A 16,273-nucleotide genomic window follows, 5' to 3' on the forward strand; every position below is an offset into this window, starting at 1 on the left:
GTGTGTGATTCTTTGCTGCCTGAAAGTTTTTTGTTTTGTTTTTTTTTTTGTTCGGTCACAGAGTGCACTGGTTAAGCTTACCTGGAAAAATGAGGTGGGAGAAGGGGCTGCGTTGGTCTACAGTTGAATGTGCATTTCCAACCAATCTTTAAAATTTGCCCTCTTGGAGATTATAAATCTGTATATGACAATTCCACCAAAGAGGAGAATGCAAATGCTCAGAAAATTTGGAAAAATGTTGACGTTAGGAATAGAGAGTGTTGTTTATTGATTTTGATTCTCCTCTTTAATAATAATAATAATAATAATAATAATAATAATAATAGTCAATTGCAAAAGGCGGCCTTATTAGGAACTGCTTCCATCCTGCGACGATATCTGTAATACCATCAAACATCCACATCTGCCTATCCCAGGTCCTGGGTAAGGACTCGATAGGTAGACAAAATGCCAAATCCAGTCTGAACATCTGGCTGACTGTGCGATGATCGATAATAATAATAATAGTAAAGTTGGAAGGGACCGTGGAGGTCATCTAGTCCAACCCCCTGCTCAGGTAGGAAATCCTACACCATTTCGGACAAATGGCTGTCCAGTCTCTTCTTAAAAACTTCCAGTGTTGGAGCATTTACTGCTTCTGGAGGCAGGTTGTTTCTAAGTCTTGACTTGCCTGAGAAAATAGATTAGGCTGAGACACAATGAATGGTTCAAAACCGCCTATCTAAAGGTGGACCTCAACTTGCCTTAACTCCTACCATGCACTGGTTTTAAAGACCTATCAAAAATTTCAAATTATCAATAAAATATATTTACCAGTAAAATTAGGAAAGAAATTTTGAGAATAGCTATTGTCCTTCAAAAAGCACATAATCAAATTTCAAGTTAATGGCGTCTACACCATCATAACTAGAGAAACCACAACAGTACCTAACTCCTGCTATATTTCATGTCAGATAAGCCACAGGCTTGTTACTTAAACATCTGTTCCTACCAATTTTTTTAAAAAAATCAGGTATCTAACATAAAGAAAAATCTATCTCCATTGGGCAAAGATAAGTTCTATTTTTAGCTCTTTGCAGTTCTATAAAGATTAAACATTTCAAGGGGGGGTGAGTTAATCAGCCTAGTACAGGTTGTCCTTGATTTACGACCACAATTGAGTTCAAAATTTCTTTTAAGTGGGTCATTAAGTGACTTGCCCCATTTTACGACCTTTCTTGCTTCAGCTGTTAAGTTGATAAGTTAGTAATTCCGTTGTGAGGTGAATCCAGCTTTCCCACTGATTTGACTTGCCAGAAAGTCGCAAAACGGGGTCATGTGACCTTTGGGCACAGCAACGGTCGTAAGTATGAACCAGTTACCAATTGTCTGAATTTTGATCACATGCTGCAAAGGTCGTAACTGTGCCGTTGTAATTTTGAACGGTCACTAAATCAACTGTTGAAAGTCAAGGACTTACCTGCATACCTGAAAAAGTGTTGAAAAAAATTCACACACTCTCACCAAGGGCTCTCGTGAGACTTCCGTTTTACAAACCAACATCAGCATCATCTGAGATTTAAACAAAATGTAGGACTCTGCAAGACACGGCTTAATGTGACAGGTGATCCTTTTTTTTCTAATTTTGGTCCTAGGTTGTAATTATTTGGCCCCTTCTATTTTTCTCGTGTTTCGTGTGTTGTTTTAAAAAAAGTTGGCCTGTTGTTTCTTTCCTAATTTCCAGAATGTTTTGCCCTGATCTAACGTAGAATGTCTTCCCTCTGTGTCTGCTGGGACTTGTTCTGCATGGAGGCACCTGCTCCATTAAGCAGGCAAGTTGGGCTGCAGTCATCCCAAGCAAGCAATGTTTGATGAATAAATGATAACTTTTAGTCAAGTTGAAACAATTGCTCAGCCAACCGGCATTTTCAAGGCTGTGGAAGAAGCTGCTTTGTTGCTGTACTTGAGGCACTTTCTAGATGCTGAGAACAAAAGAGGTGGCATTTGCTGCCGCTGGGAAGTTTGCAGTAAATGGCAAAGGAAATTAACATAACAAAAATTATATTTATAGATTTCCGCAATCATTTTAATTTTTGCCCATTTGCAGTCCAATAAAAGCTCAGTACAGGTAATCTTCAACTCACAACTCAAATTGAGCCTGGAATTATGGCCGTAAGTCGTTGCGGTTGTAAGTCGAGGCATCACATGACCAGATTTCAAGTTACAACGGGGGGGGGGGGTTTGGTGCTTGTTAAACAGATCCATTTTCCTCAATGGGCGTTTTTTTTTTTTTTTTTTTGCCAGAAATCAGAAGCACTAGCTGGAAATGGAACACACACACACACACACACACACACATACTGAAAAAATATTGCAAATTGTGGTCACATGACCACAGGATGCTGCAAAGAGCTGTAAAGGTGAGCCAGTGACCAGGCATCCAAAATTGTGATCACATGATCAGCCGTCGTAACTTCATAACCAAGTCATGAGTAGCTCGAGGGAGATCCGCTCTAACTTTGGTCATTAAATGACTTGTAAAATAAATTCAATCAAAATAGTGAGAAACATAAACCCAACAGAACTCTGGTGCCAACTTCAATAGTAGCCCCAATTTAGTGTCAAAAAACAACACCACAAAAGAGTTCTGTCTTCACAAGCTTATAGAAGGGTTCAGAGGCCATGTATCTCCTGCTGAGTTTTCAAATGCTGCTCCCCTCTTCAGCTTGATTTGGGCTGCTTGATGTTTTTATAGTTCATGCTCTCTTTATCTGTCGTAGCTACATTTCCACATGGTAAACCACAACGGTTAATTTGGGTTTTCGTGTCATCGGGCCCCAAGTGTGTGAACCCACGAAGAGCTGGAAGCTAGCCTGAAGGCTGTCCATCGTACATGGAGTGGCTTCCTCAAGTTCCAAATGAAGGTGGTTTCTCCCAAGTTTATCCAGAGGATATGCTAAGTCTTGGATGAGTCCTTCTGTATTTGTGGGAGCTATGCAGGGCAGAGAGGCTATTGTCACTAACCTGTTCCTGTAACTTAGCTTGTTGTGGGAAGAAGAGACAGTCAGCATAAGGGAAGATCCTGTGGCATTAAATCCACTTTTTGAAGTGGTGGCCTCCAACTGCTTCTCCTCTTAGTATTTTTGAGTGTTGGCCCCAAGATCAAGAACAAGAGAGAAGACAGAGCAAAGCATTGTTATAAAGGCAGTAGTCAGAACCAAAAGCTTGAGCTAGCCTTCAAAACTCTTTAATGGGAAGAAGCAATCCAAAGTCTATATACCAACAAAAGGAACTGCTTCTCTATCTCATCATCTAGGGTTTCATGACCTTGAAGGTGTTGGAAGCAGAAGAAATCCTCAAGGGATGACAGCACCTTTTAACGTTTACCCACTGTGTCTTATGCATTTATGGTCCAGAGTGCTTGAGTCATGCACACTATGCTCACAAAACCCAACCAAACTCCATGGTAGTTTAGTATGTTGAGCCAACAGATGTGTAGAAGCAGGGACAACCATTAAAAAAAAAATCACTACCAATATAACACAAAGATTATTGTTCCATCCTTAGGGTAAATAAAAGACTGTTCAACTTTGAGTTGCTTTTCTTGAACATTTTCACCCATACTTCCTTAACTGTGTGACTGGTCTGTTTTGCATATTGACATCTACACTAGCAAGCAGGTTTCCTCTTGCGAAGAATATTCCTCAATCCTTTCCCAAATGTCGGTTAAAAATCATTGACCCAGCTTGCACAAGTAGTTATCACTTGCTATCTTGCCATCAACTGAAAGCCCCTTTTGTATATAAAGCTCAAGCTTTCCCATTAAGCTCTTGTTTCTTCCCTTTAGAACAGGGGTGTTCAACCTTGGCAACTGTTAAGACCTGTGGAATTCTGGGAGTTGAAGTCCACAGGTCTTGAAGGGGCCATCGTTGGCCAAAGTCTTAAAGTTGCCACGGTTGGACACCTCTCCTTTAGAACATCTCCTCCTGGCGGCCAAGCCCACCTTTTTTCAGCATCTGTGATTTTCTGCTTCTTCACTGGCGCCTGTTTAGGTACCACATTGATTTTGGTTGAGCCCTTCCCACTTCACCCTCTTGTCAAACCAGCCATGTTCTGCAGTTCTGCTCACCTAGGCATAAATGGCCCCCAAGGAGCACTAGAGTCAAGTGTGGGACCACCAGGCCCTTTGAATTATAGAGGAGATTCTTTTAATCCTGCATTAACACGGACTGGTCATAAATAATTCAGCCTCCCTGTGCTTGCACAGAGTTCTTGCATATGTGTTCTGCATACGTATCCCACATTGTCAAAGTAGGTCACGGCAGCAGTAGCTGTCCTAGAAAAGATGCACCTTTCCTTCTGAATTTATAACCAGGCTAAAAAGGAACAAACCCTATCCTGAATTTGGAATATTATAGCCAGTATTGTACAAGACAAGAATAGCCAGATTGGGCAATATGTAATATTGAAATCTATACTATCAGCCAGGACGTGCTGTTTTCCAGGTGTTGTTTTGCAACTCCATCAATCAGAGTAGAACTGGAAGGGATCTTGGAGGTCTTCTAGTCCAACCCTCTGCTCAAGCATGGGACCCTATGCCATTTCAGACAAGTGGCTATCTAGTCTCTTAAAAGCCTTCGGTGTTGGAGCATCCACAACTTCTGAAGGCAAGTTCTGTTCCACTGTTTAACTGCCATGGTTTGCTCTAGTAGACCACAGTAGGTTGGAGTAGCACAACACAACCAAAATTAAACTAAATACTTAAAAATGCTTTTGTGTGTGTGTTGCACAAGCCAGGCCTATGTGACACTAGTCTACAATTGCTTAAGCCTTAAGCGAAGTTCACTTTCGCTTCCAGCATCAGAAAAGCGTGGTCTGCTGTGTTCTCTTAATCCAATCCTCACAATCAAAACTTTGCTTCATCTTCAAAGCAGACAGTAAACCTTTCAACAGAAACTACTGACAGAAGCTCTTAAGGATTCGCACAGAAGGCCAAGATAGATTTGGAGAAGTAAACTTCAAGAGGCTGGCTGGTCTTTTTGTCCTTTTTTTCTCTATAAACTGTTTTTTGGAAGAAAATTCTATACTTGGCTGTGGTGCCATCTAGAGGTGTATTTCCTTTCTTTTGGTTCCGAAATGAAACTAGATTCTGACATCGTTTTGCTCTGCCGTTAAATAGAGATGAGACTTGGCATTAAATGGGTCATTTTTCAACCAAGAACTGCAGCTTTTCTGGTGCATGGCATGAAGGAAACCTGTTGCATGAAGGAAATCTTAGGAAGAAGCTTTGCTCCAATTGAATTCCCAAGAGCAGCGTTTCCCAACCTTTGCAACATGAAGATGGGTGGATTTCAACTCCCAGAATTCCCCAGGCAGCATGGAAATTGAAGCCCACGTATCTTCTAATGGCTAAGTTTGAGACATGTTTTCAGAAGTGTGGACCTCAACTCCCAGAATTCTCCAGTCAGCATGCTCCTTCGGAGACATCCAGATCCGCCATTTCCCTCACCAGAAACCTGCTGTTGTGCAACACATGTAAAAAAGGGGACATTCATTCATAAAAGAGATAGCTTGTATTTGATTTGGGATCCCATGAAGACCTCGGATGCTTTCATAGTAGGGTGGAGGGGGAGTCTTGAGTTTTGGACAACCTCAACATTTTGCCCTCCTCTTGGTAGGAAGCTGCTACAGCAACTTCCAACTCTTAGGAATAAACCTATTATCCAAACACCCCAATTGTCTTCTGGAAAAGCTTAATGCTGTATATTGTATATAGAAAATAAGACACAATCCCACTCCCCACACATCTTTGTTAAGATGTTCAAAGCAAGCCAGGGAGGCTCACTTTGTTTTAGCTGGCTTTGGGCAATTTACTGATCATCTTTTATCACCAGATGTTTTGCTTTTATTCGGAAGACAAGACACACAAATCAAGAACTTTCACTACGGAGGGGGTCATAAGAAATTATCCATAGATTTTCATTGTACTTTATGACAGATTCTGAATACAGCGATTCTTTGTCAGACTTCTTCTTATATCCTGGCCTTCATATGAAACAACTTCCATCATTTTCTTTTTTTTTTAATTAAAAAGTTTTTTATTTATAATACAATTAAAACAAAAATGGACAAGCGTGACATTCCAGAGTAAGTATTCCTAACAGTTTGTTTCTCGTGGTACAAAAACGTAATACATCATTCTTAACCTCTAGATAAGCTTCATCCTTCTATGTAATACAATTAAATATACAATTATATGTACAGTCATATATATATTTCAATCCTATCATTAACTTGAGATCCGAGCAGTTCTTAATTCATACCAACGGTAAAATTTGTCCCAGATTTCGAAGTATTCAAGTTCTGTCTTGTCCTTCATAATCATTGTAAGCCTGTCCATCTCAGCACATGAAAGGATTTTATACAGGATCTCTTCTTCCATTGGAATTCCTTTATTCCTCCAATTTTGAGCAAAAACCAGTCTGGAAGCCGTTAGAATGTGTAACATTAAATAAAGTACGCCTTTGTCGTACTTTTGCGTGGTTATACCTAATAGGAAAAGTTCTGGTTTTGGCTCTACCGCTCGCTCTAATATTTCTTCCAACCATTCTTTGATCCTATTCCAAAAATCATGAGCTCGCGTGCACTCCCACCACATATGACAGTATGTTCCAATTGTCAGATTACATTTCCAACATTTAGAGGAGACATTGGAACACATTTTAGCTAATCTTAGAACTTCCATCATTTTCAAAGAACTGGTTGGTGGGAAAACATTGGCATGACCTCTATATAAATCCCGTATCATATAAATCCCATCATCATCTCAGCCCTTAAATAATACTAATTGTGTTGCATGGCACCTATATACATACCTTTTATGGATATTCATCTCTGTTATAACATGTTTATGCTCTGGACTCCTAGCATTTATAAGAATTAACAATTCTTAGATTTTTATTCAGTTTTTTAAAACAAAAGTCAGTCAGAAAAAGTGCTGCTAGGCTCCTCCCGTCCCAAAGCTGCTTTTTCAAAATGTAACCAGATTTTGTTTTTTTTCTTGAAGAAGTTTCACTTCTCATCCACGAAGCTGGACAATTAAGCTTCCTGGATGAGAAGCGAAGCATCTTCAAGGAAAAACAAAGTCCAGTTGCCCCTTGAAAAAGCATCTTTGGGACAACCATGATCTGGACGACTGAGAATCTCCACAGACATTTATATTCCTTTTGATTTTTGTAACCACAAATTAACCCAGTTGTCTTTGAAAAATATTGATACGGTTTCACTTCTGCACGTATCTGAATAAACGACTGAGATATGCAGCAAATACTGTTTCCAGTCTACGTTTTCACACATGGCTTTTACATAGTTTCATGTTGCTTACTGAAAGTATTTTCCCTGCCTTACGCCATGGCAGACAGCCCGTAGCCCTTAAAATCTGGTCACAATTGTTGAGAACAGCAAAGTTCCTATGATTCTGAGAGGCAAAAGGTATTAAAACTCTATTTTAAGTACCGAAATAGAGATATTAGTTTTAAAGGGCAAATTTTCAAAATGGCCCATCAGATCCACCAGCTTCAGCTTGGCACCTTGCGTTCTACCATCCAAGGGGGAGAGGGGGGGATCAAATGGGCAATAAAGCTGTATAGTTTTATGATGGGAACTTGGGACACTCAAGGCAGTGTCTCTATATGATGTAACCTTTTGTAACATTTTGCACCTCCGACAAATTAAATGTGATCCTTGGGTACATAAACAGTCCCATCACAACACAGGGCTGGCAACAGATGATTCCACATATAAAAGAGTATTTACTGATTTGCATAGTAGAGAGGGCAGGTGGGCGCACAATTCAACATTATTCCTAGACTATCGGTACATAATTATATTCACAGTTACAAATAAATCGGTATACATTTAAGCCTAGTATCTCTACCATTTGATGGAACGCAGAATAGAAAAATGGAAAGGGGAAGACTGCTCTACACCAGGTACACCAGCCACATTTTGCCCAAGTTTAGTGGGAGGCTTGACACTGCATGCCGTCGGCAAGCCTGTTGTAATTGGGAGTGTAGGAAGAGATTGCCACTCGCAAACAGTCATCCAGATGTTTGTCCGTCATCCGTGTTCTATTCTTTGACTTGATAAATCTCCGTGTCGAGAAGACAGACTCACACTGGTAGGTGGACCCAAAGTAAGACTTGATCTTTGCAGCTGCTTTCCTCAACAGAGGAAATTTCTGGGCATCGACCAAGTTCCAAAAGTTGGCGTGGCTTGAGTTGGATTTCAGAAGGATGTCATTCTGAAGGCCAACAATCTCCATCTCAACCTCTTCCACCATGGCCTGGCACAGTTCCCCGATGGCCACGGCTGTCTCCGCCACATCGATCGGACTGAATGGGTTCTCAAAGAAGGACACCACCGGCTCAATGCCGGTGAACTGCTGGAAGCGGGCATGAAATTGTTCCTCTAAGGTCTCCAGGTAACCCACAAACGGCGCATTGTTGAAGTCGCTTTCCCCGACCACCTGCTTCATGGAAGGGAAGGGAAGGAGGGACTTCACCTGCAGGTGTGACTTCCACAACCTCAGTTTACCTTTGAAGGAGTGCACCGAAGAGATCATCCCACAGATATGCTTATCGTTTCGATGAAGTTCAATATTCAAACTGTTGAGTTCTTGCATCAAGTCAGCAAGGAACGCTAAATCCACTAACCAAAACCTATCGTCCAGCTGTTCCACATACTGGTCTTTTGTCTTTAAAAAGGCCTTTATTTCATCCCTCAGGGTTAAAAACCTGGCGAGAACTTTGCCTTTGCTGAGCCATCTGACCTCCGTGTGCAAAATCAGGTCCCCATATTCAACATCAACGTCCTTCAGGAGGGCTTTAAAGAGCCGATGCTGCAAAGAGACGGCGCGGATAGAGTTTATGATTTTTGTAACCACGTCCATGACGTGTTTAAACTGCAGGACTTTGGCACACAGGGCCTCTTGGTGGATGATGCAGTGATACGAAATAAACTTTGGAAAAGATTCGTCCTTCTGGCAGTGAGCGATGAACCCATCCATGCTGCCCACCATGGCTGGCGCGCCATCGGTCGTGATGGAAGAAAGTTTATGAAGAGGCAGGTTGATTTCAGTGGCGTAGTTCTTGAAAGTCAGGAAGATATCTTCGCCTCTTGTTTTTCCTTTCAAAGACAGGATTTTGAGCAGCTCTTCCTTCACCGCAAGATCGCTGAAGACCAGCCTCACGATCATGGCCAACTGGGACGTGTCGGTTATGTCGGTGGACTCGTCCAGCTGCAGGGAAAACCAGAGGCACTTCTGCAGGTCGCTTTGCAGCTGGTACTCCAAATCGTTCGAGATGGATTGGATTCTGCGAGAAACGGTGTTCCCGGACAACTGAAGCTTTTGTATAGCTGTCATGATTTCTTTCTTATTGGAGAAGCCTTCGAAAATCGAGTCAGCGGCCGTCAGAAACACCTCTTTCAGCAGCTCGCCGTCCTCAAAGGGTTTGTTTCTTTTCACCAGCAGACTAGCAATTTTGAAAGAGGCAATGGTGGTGTTCTTGGAGTGGACCACGGGTTTGGTGTAGACGGTCAGCTGGGAGGCAAATTTGGACTTCATCTCTTTCACTTTCATCTTGCGGAGCTCGGAATCGAGGGGATAGTTTTTGGCGAAGGTGCCGTGGTTTCTCTCGAAGTGCCTCTGGACGTTGTGCTTCTTCGCCACCGCGACCGTGGACGAGCAGATTAAGCACACCGATTTGCCGTTCACGTCCATGAAGCAGTATCGTTCCTCCCATTCTTTATGGAACAGATACGTTCGTTGTCTTTTACGGGCTGGCTCGCTTATTTTTGCAACTAGAAGACAACAACAACAACAAAAAACGATAATTCAGCGCCTACTTGTAAGCAAAGGGTTTTTAAAATTATACTCTGTAAGCAGATGATGTGATGGAATGCAGTCTGGATTCCCAGGAGGGAGGGGCTCCCTCCCAGAGGTCAATTAGAGCTTGGAATGCCTGATGGGCAGGGAGAAGGCTAAGCAGCCCCCCCCCCCAGCAGTTCACAAAACATATCTCTAGTTATGCCAATATAGTCTGCTTTAGTCTTTAGGCAAGATTCCATCTGTAGGCAAACAGCAATAAAGAAACTATTCAGAACTCCAGGTGGTTCTTGGGGCCTGACACAGCTGCCATCTTGCCTTTTAACCCCCCCCCCTTGCCCATCACTCATCTATGGCATTCCGTGCTCAGTAAAAACAGAACATTACAAGAACTCCTTCCATACGCTAAACATAGATATGCATAGAATTGTAAACATCTTCTTAACACCAGATTTAAATAAGGAGTGATCCAGCCTTTGGCACTTACTGTTCATTTTCTCTATTTTTTCTTGGACTGCATTTTGATGGAAGTTACTGCTTTGGGGAGCGGGGGAGTCATTCACCTCCATCATCCTTTTCCGATTGGGTACCGATTTTCTCCTCTGTTTCTCCCTCTTTTTAATGCCGTCCCCTTCTGGCAGTCCCACCGATGGGTCTCCTTTTCTCTCGACTGCCCACTTATCGGCTTCTGCAGTGAACACGGGAAGCTAGTAAAAGCTCTTTTGGGAAACAGAGGCACTAACCACACCCAGTTAACCCAAGTGGCATTCAGGATTGTCTTTCCAATTTTGTTAAAAAACGCTATAATTTCATAATTGATGAAAGAGAGAAAACTTACCAAAGGCAGCTATCAGTCCGCAATCTTGCTGCACGGCTTGCTTGCGGAAACCTTTCTGGTCAGGATCGGGCAGGATCCCTTCTTTCTCTGTCACCTGGACAGCCACATCCTCAGTCGCCACTGGGACCTGAAAGGATGGCAGAAAGTTGAGGCACTAGCAAAATTCAACGGCTAGTTCACTGGTGAGTTGGAATCCTGATTAGGATCCTACTGGTCTGTGGGAATGACCTTGAGGAATGAGGGGAAGAGACGCTGCCCAGAGAATGATCAGATAACAGGGAGAGGAGCACACAGTTGCCTAAGGCAGAGGTCCCCGACCTTTGGGGCATCAGGGACCGGTTCCGCAGATAAAGGTTGTTCCACGGACCGGAGGGTGTGTGGTTTTGTGTGCTGCCTGTATCCCATGGATGGAACTTTGCTTGTTTGTGCAGACCGGTTGCTGGCATGTTGGGGACCCCTGGCCTAAGAGGGAAAGAAGAAAGAAAGAAAGAAAGAAAGAAAGAAAGAAAGAAAGAAAGAAAGAAAGAAAGAAAGAAAGAAAGAAAGAAAGAAAGAAAGAAAGAAAGAGAAAGAAAAAGAGAAGGAAGGAAAAAAGAATGAAAAAGAAAGAAAGAAAGAAGGAAGAACAAGAAAGAAGAAAGAAAAAGAAGAAAGAAGAGAAAGGAAGAGAAAAAGAAGGAAGGAAGAACAAGAAAGAAGAAAGAAAAGAAAGAAAGAAGAAAAAGAAAGAAGAGAAAGAGAAGAGAAAGGAAGAGAAGAAGGAAGAAAGAAAAAATGAAAAAAGAGAAGGAAGGAAGGAGGAAAAAGAAAGAAGAAAGAAAGAAGAGAAGAAAGAAGAGAGAGAAGAGAAAGAAAGAGAAGAGAAAGGAAAAGAGAAGGAAGAAAAAAGAAAGAAAAAAGGAAAGAAAGAAAGAAAGAAAGAAAGAAAGAAAGAAAGAAAGAAAGAAAGAAAGAAAGAAAGAAAGAAAGAAAGAAAGAAAGAAAGGATCTGCTCTAACACATCAGACTGTTAAAAGTGACTAGGGGAGATTTCAGACTTACAAGATTGGTGTTAACCCTCTCAAGGAAACCAGACCAGGAAATACAACCATATGAATTAATTCTACTTTATCGTAAGGCTCTATTAACAGAATCTTGTACAGGAAGTCCTCGACTTACAACAGTTCACTTAGGGACTATTCAAAGTCACAACAGACCTGAAAAAAATGACTTACGACCGGTTTTCACATTTACGTCCTTGTGGTCACACGACCAAAATTCAGACGCTTGGCAACTGACTCACATTTATGACGGTTGCAGCGTCCCCGGGTCACGTGATCCCCTTTTGCGATTTTCTGACGAGCAAAGTCAATGGGGGAAAGCCAGATTCACTTAACAACCAAGTTGCTAACTTATCAACTGCAGTGATTCACTTAACAACGGTGGCAAGAAAGGTCATAAACTGAGGCAAAACTCACTTAACAAATGTCTCACTTAACAGAAATTTAGGGCTCAATTGTCGTCATAAGTTGAGGACTACCTGTACTTTTTTTTTCCTGGGATGCAACCTTGGGCTCCTCCTCCTTTTATCTGATTGTTGTCTAGGCAACATTTCTTCCCCCTCCTTCGCCAAGGTCATTCTCACATCCCATTACAGATCCAAACCCCTGCAGGCAAGAATACAAGATTGTCCGTCTAACACAAACCTCCAACAGACACCAAATAAGAGGACAGACCTGTTCAAAGGCAGGGAGGCTGAGCAAAATTCTCTCTCCCCCCCCCCCATTGCTTGTCCATACCTGAGCCTGTTGCGCAGTTGTCAAGTCTCCGCCGCCACACAGAAGAGATGTTGACTGGGCACGTATTACCGACATCATCCCATCTCCTGGAAGAAACCAAAGGTAATACGTGTTTATGTGTTATCTCAGGAACTGTGCTGAGTTTTAGGAGAGCTGTAAATATGAGCCAGTTGCCAAGTATCCGAATTTGATCACGTGACCCTGAGGATGCTGCAATGGTCATAAGTGTGAGAAAAGATTGTTAAGTCACTGTTTTCAGTGCTGTTGTAACCTTGAACAGTCACTAAATCAACCGTTGTAAATCAAGGACTAACTCTACCAGATTCTGTTAATACAGCCTTACGATAAACTAGAATTAATTCATATTGTTGTGTTTACTTGTCTGGTGTCATGGTTCCGACAGATGAAACTCTTCAAAGAACTTTGAGGCATTGTTTATCTTAAAGAATCTTTACTTTGAGTAGCATAACATTGGCACTGGTATAATTGAAGCCAAAAACTGAATTCCCCTCCCTGGGCACATAGTATCAAAGCATAATTTCCTCCTCCAATTAACAGTCATAAATCACATTCCCCAATTAGCTTGAAGCGGGGCTTCCTCTCCAGTTTTCCAGCCCGCCAATTCTTTATCAGCTCTGGCCTTAATAACCTTGATTCTCACCCTAAGTTTAGTGTTGTTATGTCTAGATGGACTCTCGTTCACATCCCCCCTCCCAGCATTATTTAACTCTAAAAGGGAAAGGGAAAAAGATGGCTACATTTCCATCTGTTGTCAATGCAAAACATCCAATGTTAGCAGCGTTGATATCTGGTTTGCAATGGTTGTGAGAAGTCTGAGAAATGGTCACGAGTCACTTTTTTCAGTGCCGTTTTAACTTCCAAATGGTCACTAAATGAACTCTTGTAAGCCGAGGACCACCTGTACTTGATGTTGAACATACAGTAAACCCATCTTTGAACTCTGGGAAACGACTGGAGATCTATCTTTGCTTGGAAGGCCTGTAAAAGTTGATTTCTAGGTTCAGCGGAGGAAAGACAACAGGTGGAAAAGCAACCTGTTCATCCTTACCTTGTAGGATGGACGTTCCATCGCCTTCGTGTTTCATCCACCTTCGTAGGGCACTCTGCCGGGCATCCGAGGAAGTCTTGAATGGTTCCGGAAAGGTGGGGCCCGATTCTGTATACTGAAACATAGAACGAAAGGGGAATGTCAACTGTCCCAACTTGCTCAATTAGAAAAGAAAGACTCTCGAATCCGTGATTAATGAAAGCACACTTTACTAAAGTCAAGTGGTTACAGAGAGGCAAAGCCGGATCTGAGATTTTCATGCCCAAAGTATACCGTTCACTTTCCCCTTATTTCTACCGTCTCCCTTGGTTATCACTAAGCATCCAATTGAATCCACACAAATTGTTTGGGTAACAGTCCCTGTCTTCAAGGGCTGGGTGGTGCTGCATTCCATAGAGGGACCTTGGAACTGCGATGGGATAGCATGATGCTTAGTTTCAGTTTCTCTCCTAATATCCTCCCCGTTATCCTACCCCACAGTTCCTCCCCGCCCCCGTTGCCTATGACAGACTGGCAACAAGCAAAGCATGGCATAGCACAGGGGTCTTCAAACTTGGCGCTTTTATAACTTGTGGACTTCAACTCCCAGAATCCCTCAGCCATGCATTGAAGTCCACAAGTCATAAAAGGGCCAAGTTTGAAGACCCCTGGCATAGCAGGATGGCAGTCCTGACAGGTGAAACGGTTAGGAACCCCATCCCATGTACACACACACACACACACACACACACACACACACACACACGACCAGAAAGCTCTAAGCCAGTGGTTCTCAACCTTTCTAATGCCGCGACCCCATAATACAGTTCCCCATGTTGTGGTGACCCCCAACCACTTATACATCACCGGGTGCCAGGGGCGTGGCCAAAGGGGGAAAAAATGGCGGACAGCCTTGTTTGGCGACACCCGTGAAATGGTCGTTCAACCCCAAATGGGGTCCCGACCCACAGATTAAGAACCACTGCTCTAAGCAATTGAGAAGACCAAACATTTTACCTGCTGTTCCTCTTGTTTCTTGTCTTCTGCCTGGGTCAAGAGGAAAATTTCAGCCAGGGCTACAGCTTGGGAACTGGTCTCGGCTCCACATTCCCGGACCCACCTCTGCATCTCTGGAGGAACGACAGCCAGGAATTGCTCAAGGATGAGCATGTCCAAAATCTGGTTCTTGGTGTGCTGCTCTGGTCTGAGCCACAGATGGCAGAGATCGTGGAGCCGCTTACAGACCTCTCGGGGTCCCTTGGCCTCCTGATAGTGGAGCTGCCGGAAACACTGGCGATGGACCTCAGGGTGCAGGTCCCAGTTTTCTCCACCGCTCCCTGACTTGATGGTCTCAGGGTCCCTTCCAGCTTCTGGGCCAGCTGCAGGTGGTCCATCCATCCTTGAGATGTTCTCCTGCCTGGGCAGACGGCCTTCCTGGGCTTCCAGTTTCAGCCACGAGGGCAATGATGCCTCTGATTGATGATGGCCACCAGGTTCTGCAAAGTCAAGACCAAGGTAGTGTCATTGCAAAGTTCTTCAAGGACAGGAAGCATTTTCCCAACTCCGTGTGGGCGACTATCAGAGAATGACAGGAAATTCCCGCTGAATTAGCCTCCCTTTTAACATCATTTTTGATCTTTTCATTTATTTATTAGGTACGTCACACAGCACTCATTCCCAAGGAGTTTGGAGTAAAGGGTCCTCGGCAGTGGGAGACAACAAGGCAAACTCTTGGACCATTATTTTGTAAAACAGAATTGTCCAACCCTGGCAACTTTTAAGACTTGCGGACTTCAACTCCCAGAATTCCCCAGCCAGCATCCTCCAAAATATGATCCAGTTCAGAAATCAGAAAGTGATTTCAACCCCCTTTTCCCTCTAAACAAGATGACAGGCAGTCCTTGATTCACAACCATCCATTAGTGACCGTGTGAAGTTACAATGGCAGAGGAAAAAAGTGACTTTATGCCTGTGTTTTACACTTACGACCGTTGCAGCAGCCCCGTGGTCACGTGATCCGAATTTAGAGGCTTGGCAACTGACTCGTATTTATGACGGTTGCAGTGTGCCGGGGACACGTGGTCCCCTTTTGTGACCGTCTGACAAGCAAAGTCAATGGGAAAGCCTGATTCACTGAACGCCTGTTACTAAGTGAATAAATGCCTCGCTTAGCAACAGAAATGGGCTCGGTTGTGGTGGTAAATTGAGGATTACCTGTACTTTTCTGCAGGATGCAGGATCCAAGAGTGGGCTTTTCCTGGACAGAAGAACTGCAAAAAGGAATGGCAGCCCAATTCCCACCCCCTCCCCAAAGGAGAGAGAGACATCCTCTGGGGTTTTTCACCTTCCACGGAACATCCGCTCTTTCAAGAGCCCCCCACCCCACCCCCATCCCTTGCACTACAGAGAGGGGATGGCAGGGGGGGGTTGCAACACCTGATGCAAGGGGGCGCCCCCCCCACGCGTGGAACAGAAGAAGGATTTCCCTGCTTGCCTTCATTGTTCTCTCTCTCTCTCCTTGAACAATATCTGGATGCTGACCTCCCCCCTGGCTTTGCAGAAAAACGGGAGGAAGCGCCAGGACAGGCGGACGAGGACCCTTCCCCAACAGCAGACCCCGCCCTGCCCTTTTTGTGTGGCTGCTTTGTAAAGGGGGGGGGGGGTTGGCTTGAGCCTGGGAATCCCACCCCGTCGTCTCTGCAGCTCCGGGACGCCCCTCTCTGCCAAGCCAGGGTGCAAGGGCT

General features: G+C 43.6%; 1 protein-coding gene across 1 annotated transcript; it reads right to left on the reverse strand.

The window, feature by feature from the left end:
• Positions 1-6,587: 6,587 nt before the first annotated feature.
• LOC120306384 (general transcription factor II-I repeat domain-containing protein 2-like) lies at positions 6,588-15,819 on the reverse strand. The gene is made up of 7 exons (XM_039339543.1): positions 15,744-15,819; positions 14,547-15,025; positions 13,551-13,665; positions 12,482-12,567; positions 10,704-10,830; positions 10,353-10,553; positions 6,588-9,840 (listed from the first exon to the last, which is right to left on the reverse strand). The coding sequence occupies exons 2-7, from the start codon at positions 14,925-14,927 to the stop codon at positions 7,997-7,999; spliced, it is 2,754 nt and encodes a 917-aa protein (XP_039195477.1). The 5' UTR covers positions 14,928-15,025; positions 15,744-15,819; the 3' UTR covers positions 6,588-7,996.
• Between the last annotated feature and the right edge of the window lie 454 nt (positions 15,820-16,273).

Source organism: Crotalus tigris, unplaced genomic scaffold, assembly GCF_016545835.1.
Source record: "Crotalus tigris isolate CLP2741 ecotype Arizona unplaced genomic scaffold, ASM1654583v1 scf7180000017735.2152567, whole genome shotgun sequence".
Taxonomy (NCBI): domain Eukaryota; kingdom Metazoa; phylum Chordata; class Lepidosauria; order Squamata; family Viperidae; genus Crotalus; species Crotalus tigris.

Excerpts from the sequence above, each read along its gene's own strand:
- LOC120306384 (XM_039339543.1), bottom strand. The coding sequence starts at position 14,927 with ATGGATGGACCACCTGCAGCTGGCCCAGAAGCTGGAAGGGACCCTGAG. Across the intron at positions 10,831-12,481 it reads CAACTGCGCAACAGGCTCAG|GTCCCAGTGGCGACTGAGGA; the intron begins GTATGGACAAGC and ends CCATCCTTTCAG. Across the intron at positions 10,554-10,703 it reads CGGACTGATAGCTGCCTTTG|AAGCCGATAAGTGGGCAGTC; the intron begins GTAAGTTTTCTC and ends TGTTCACTGCAG.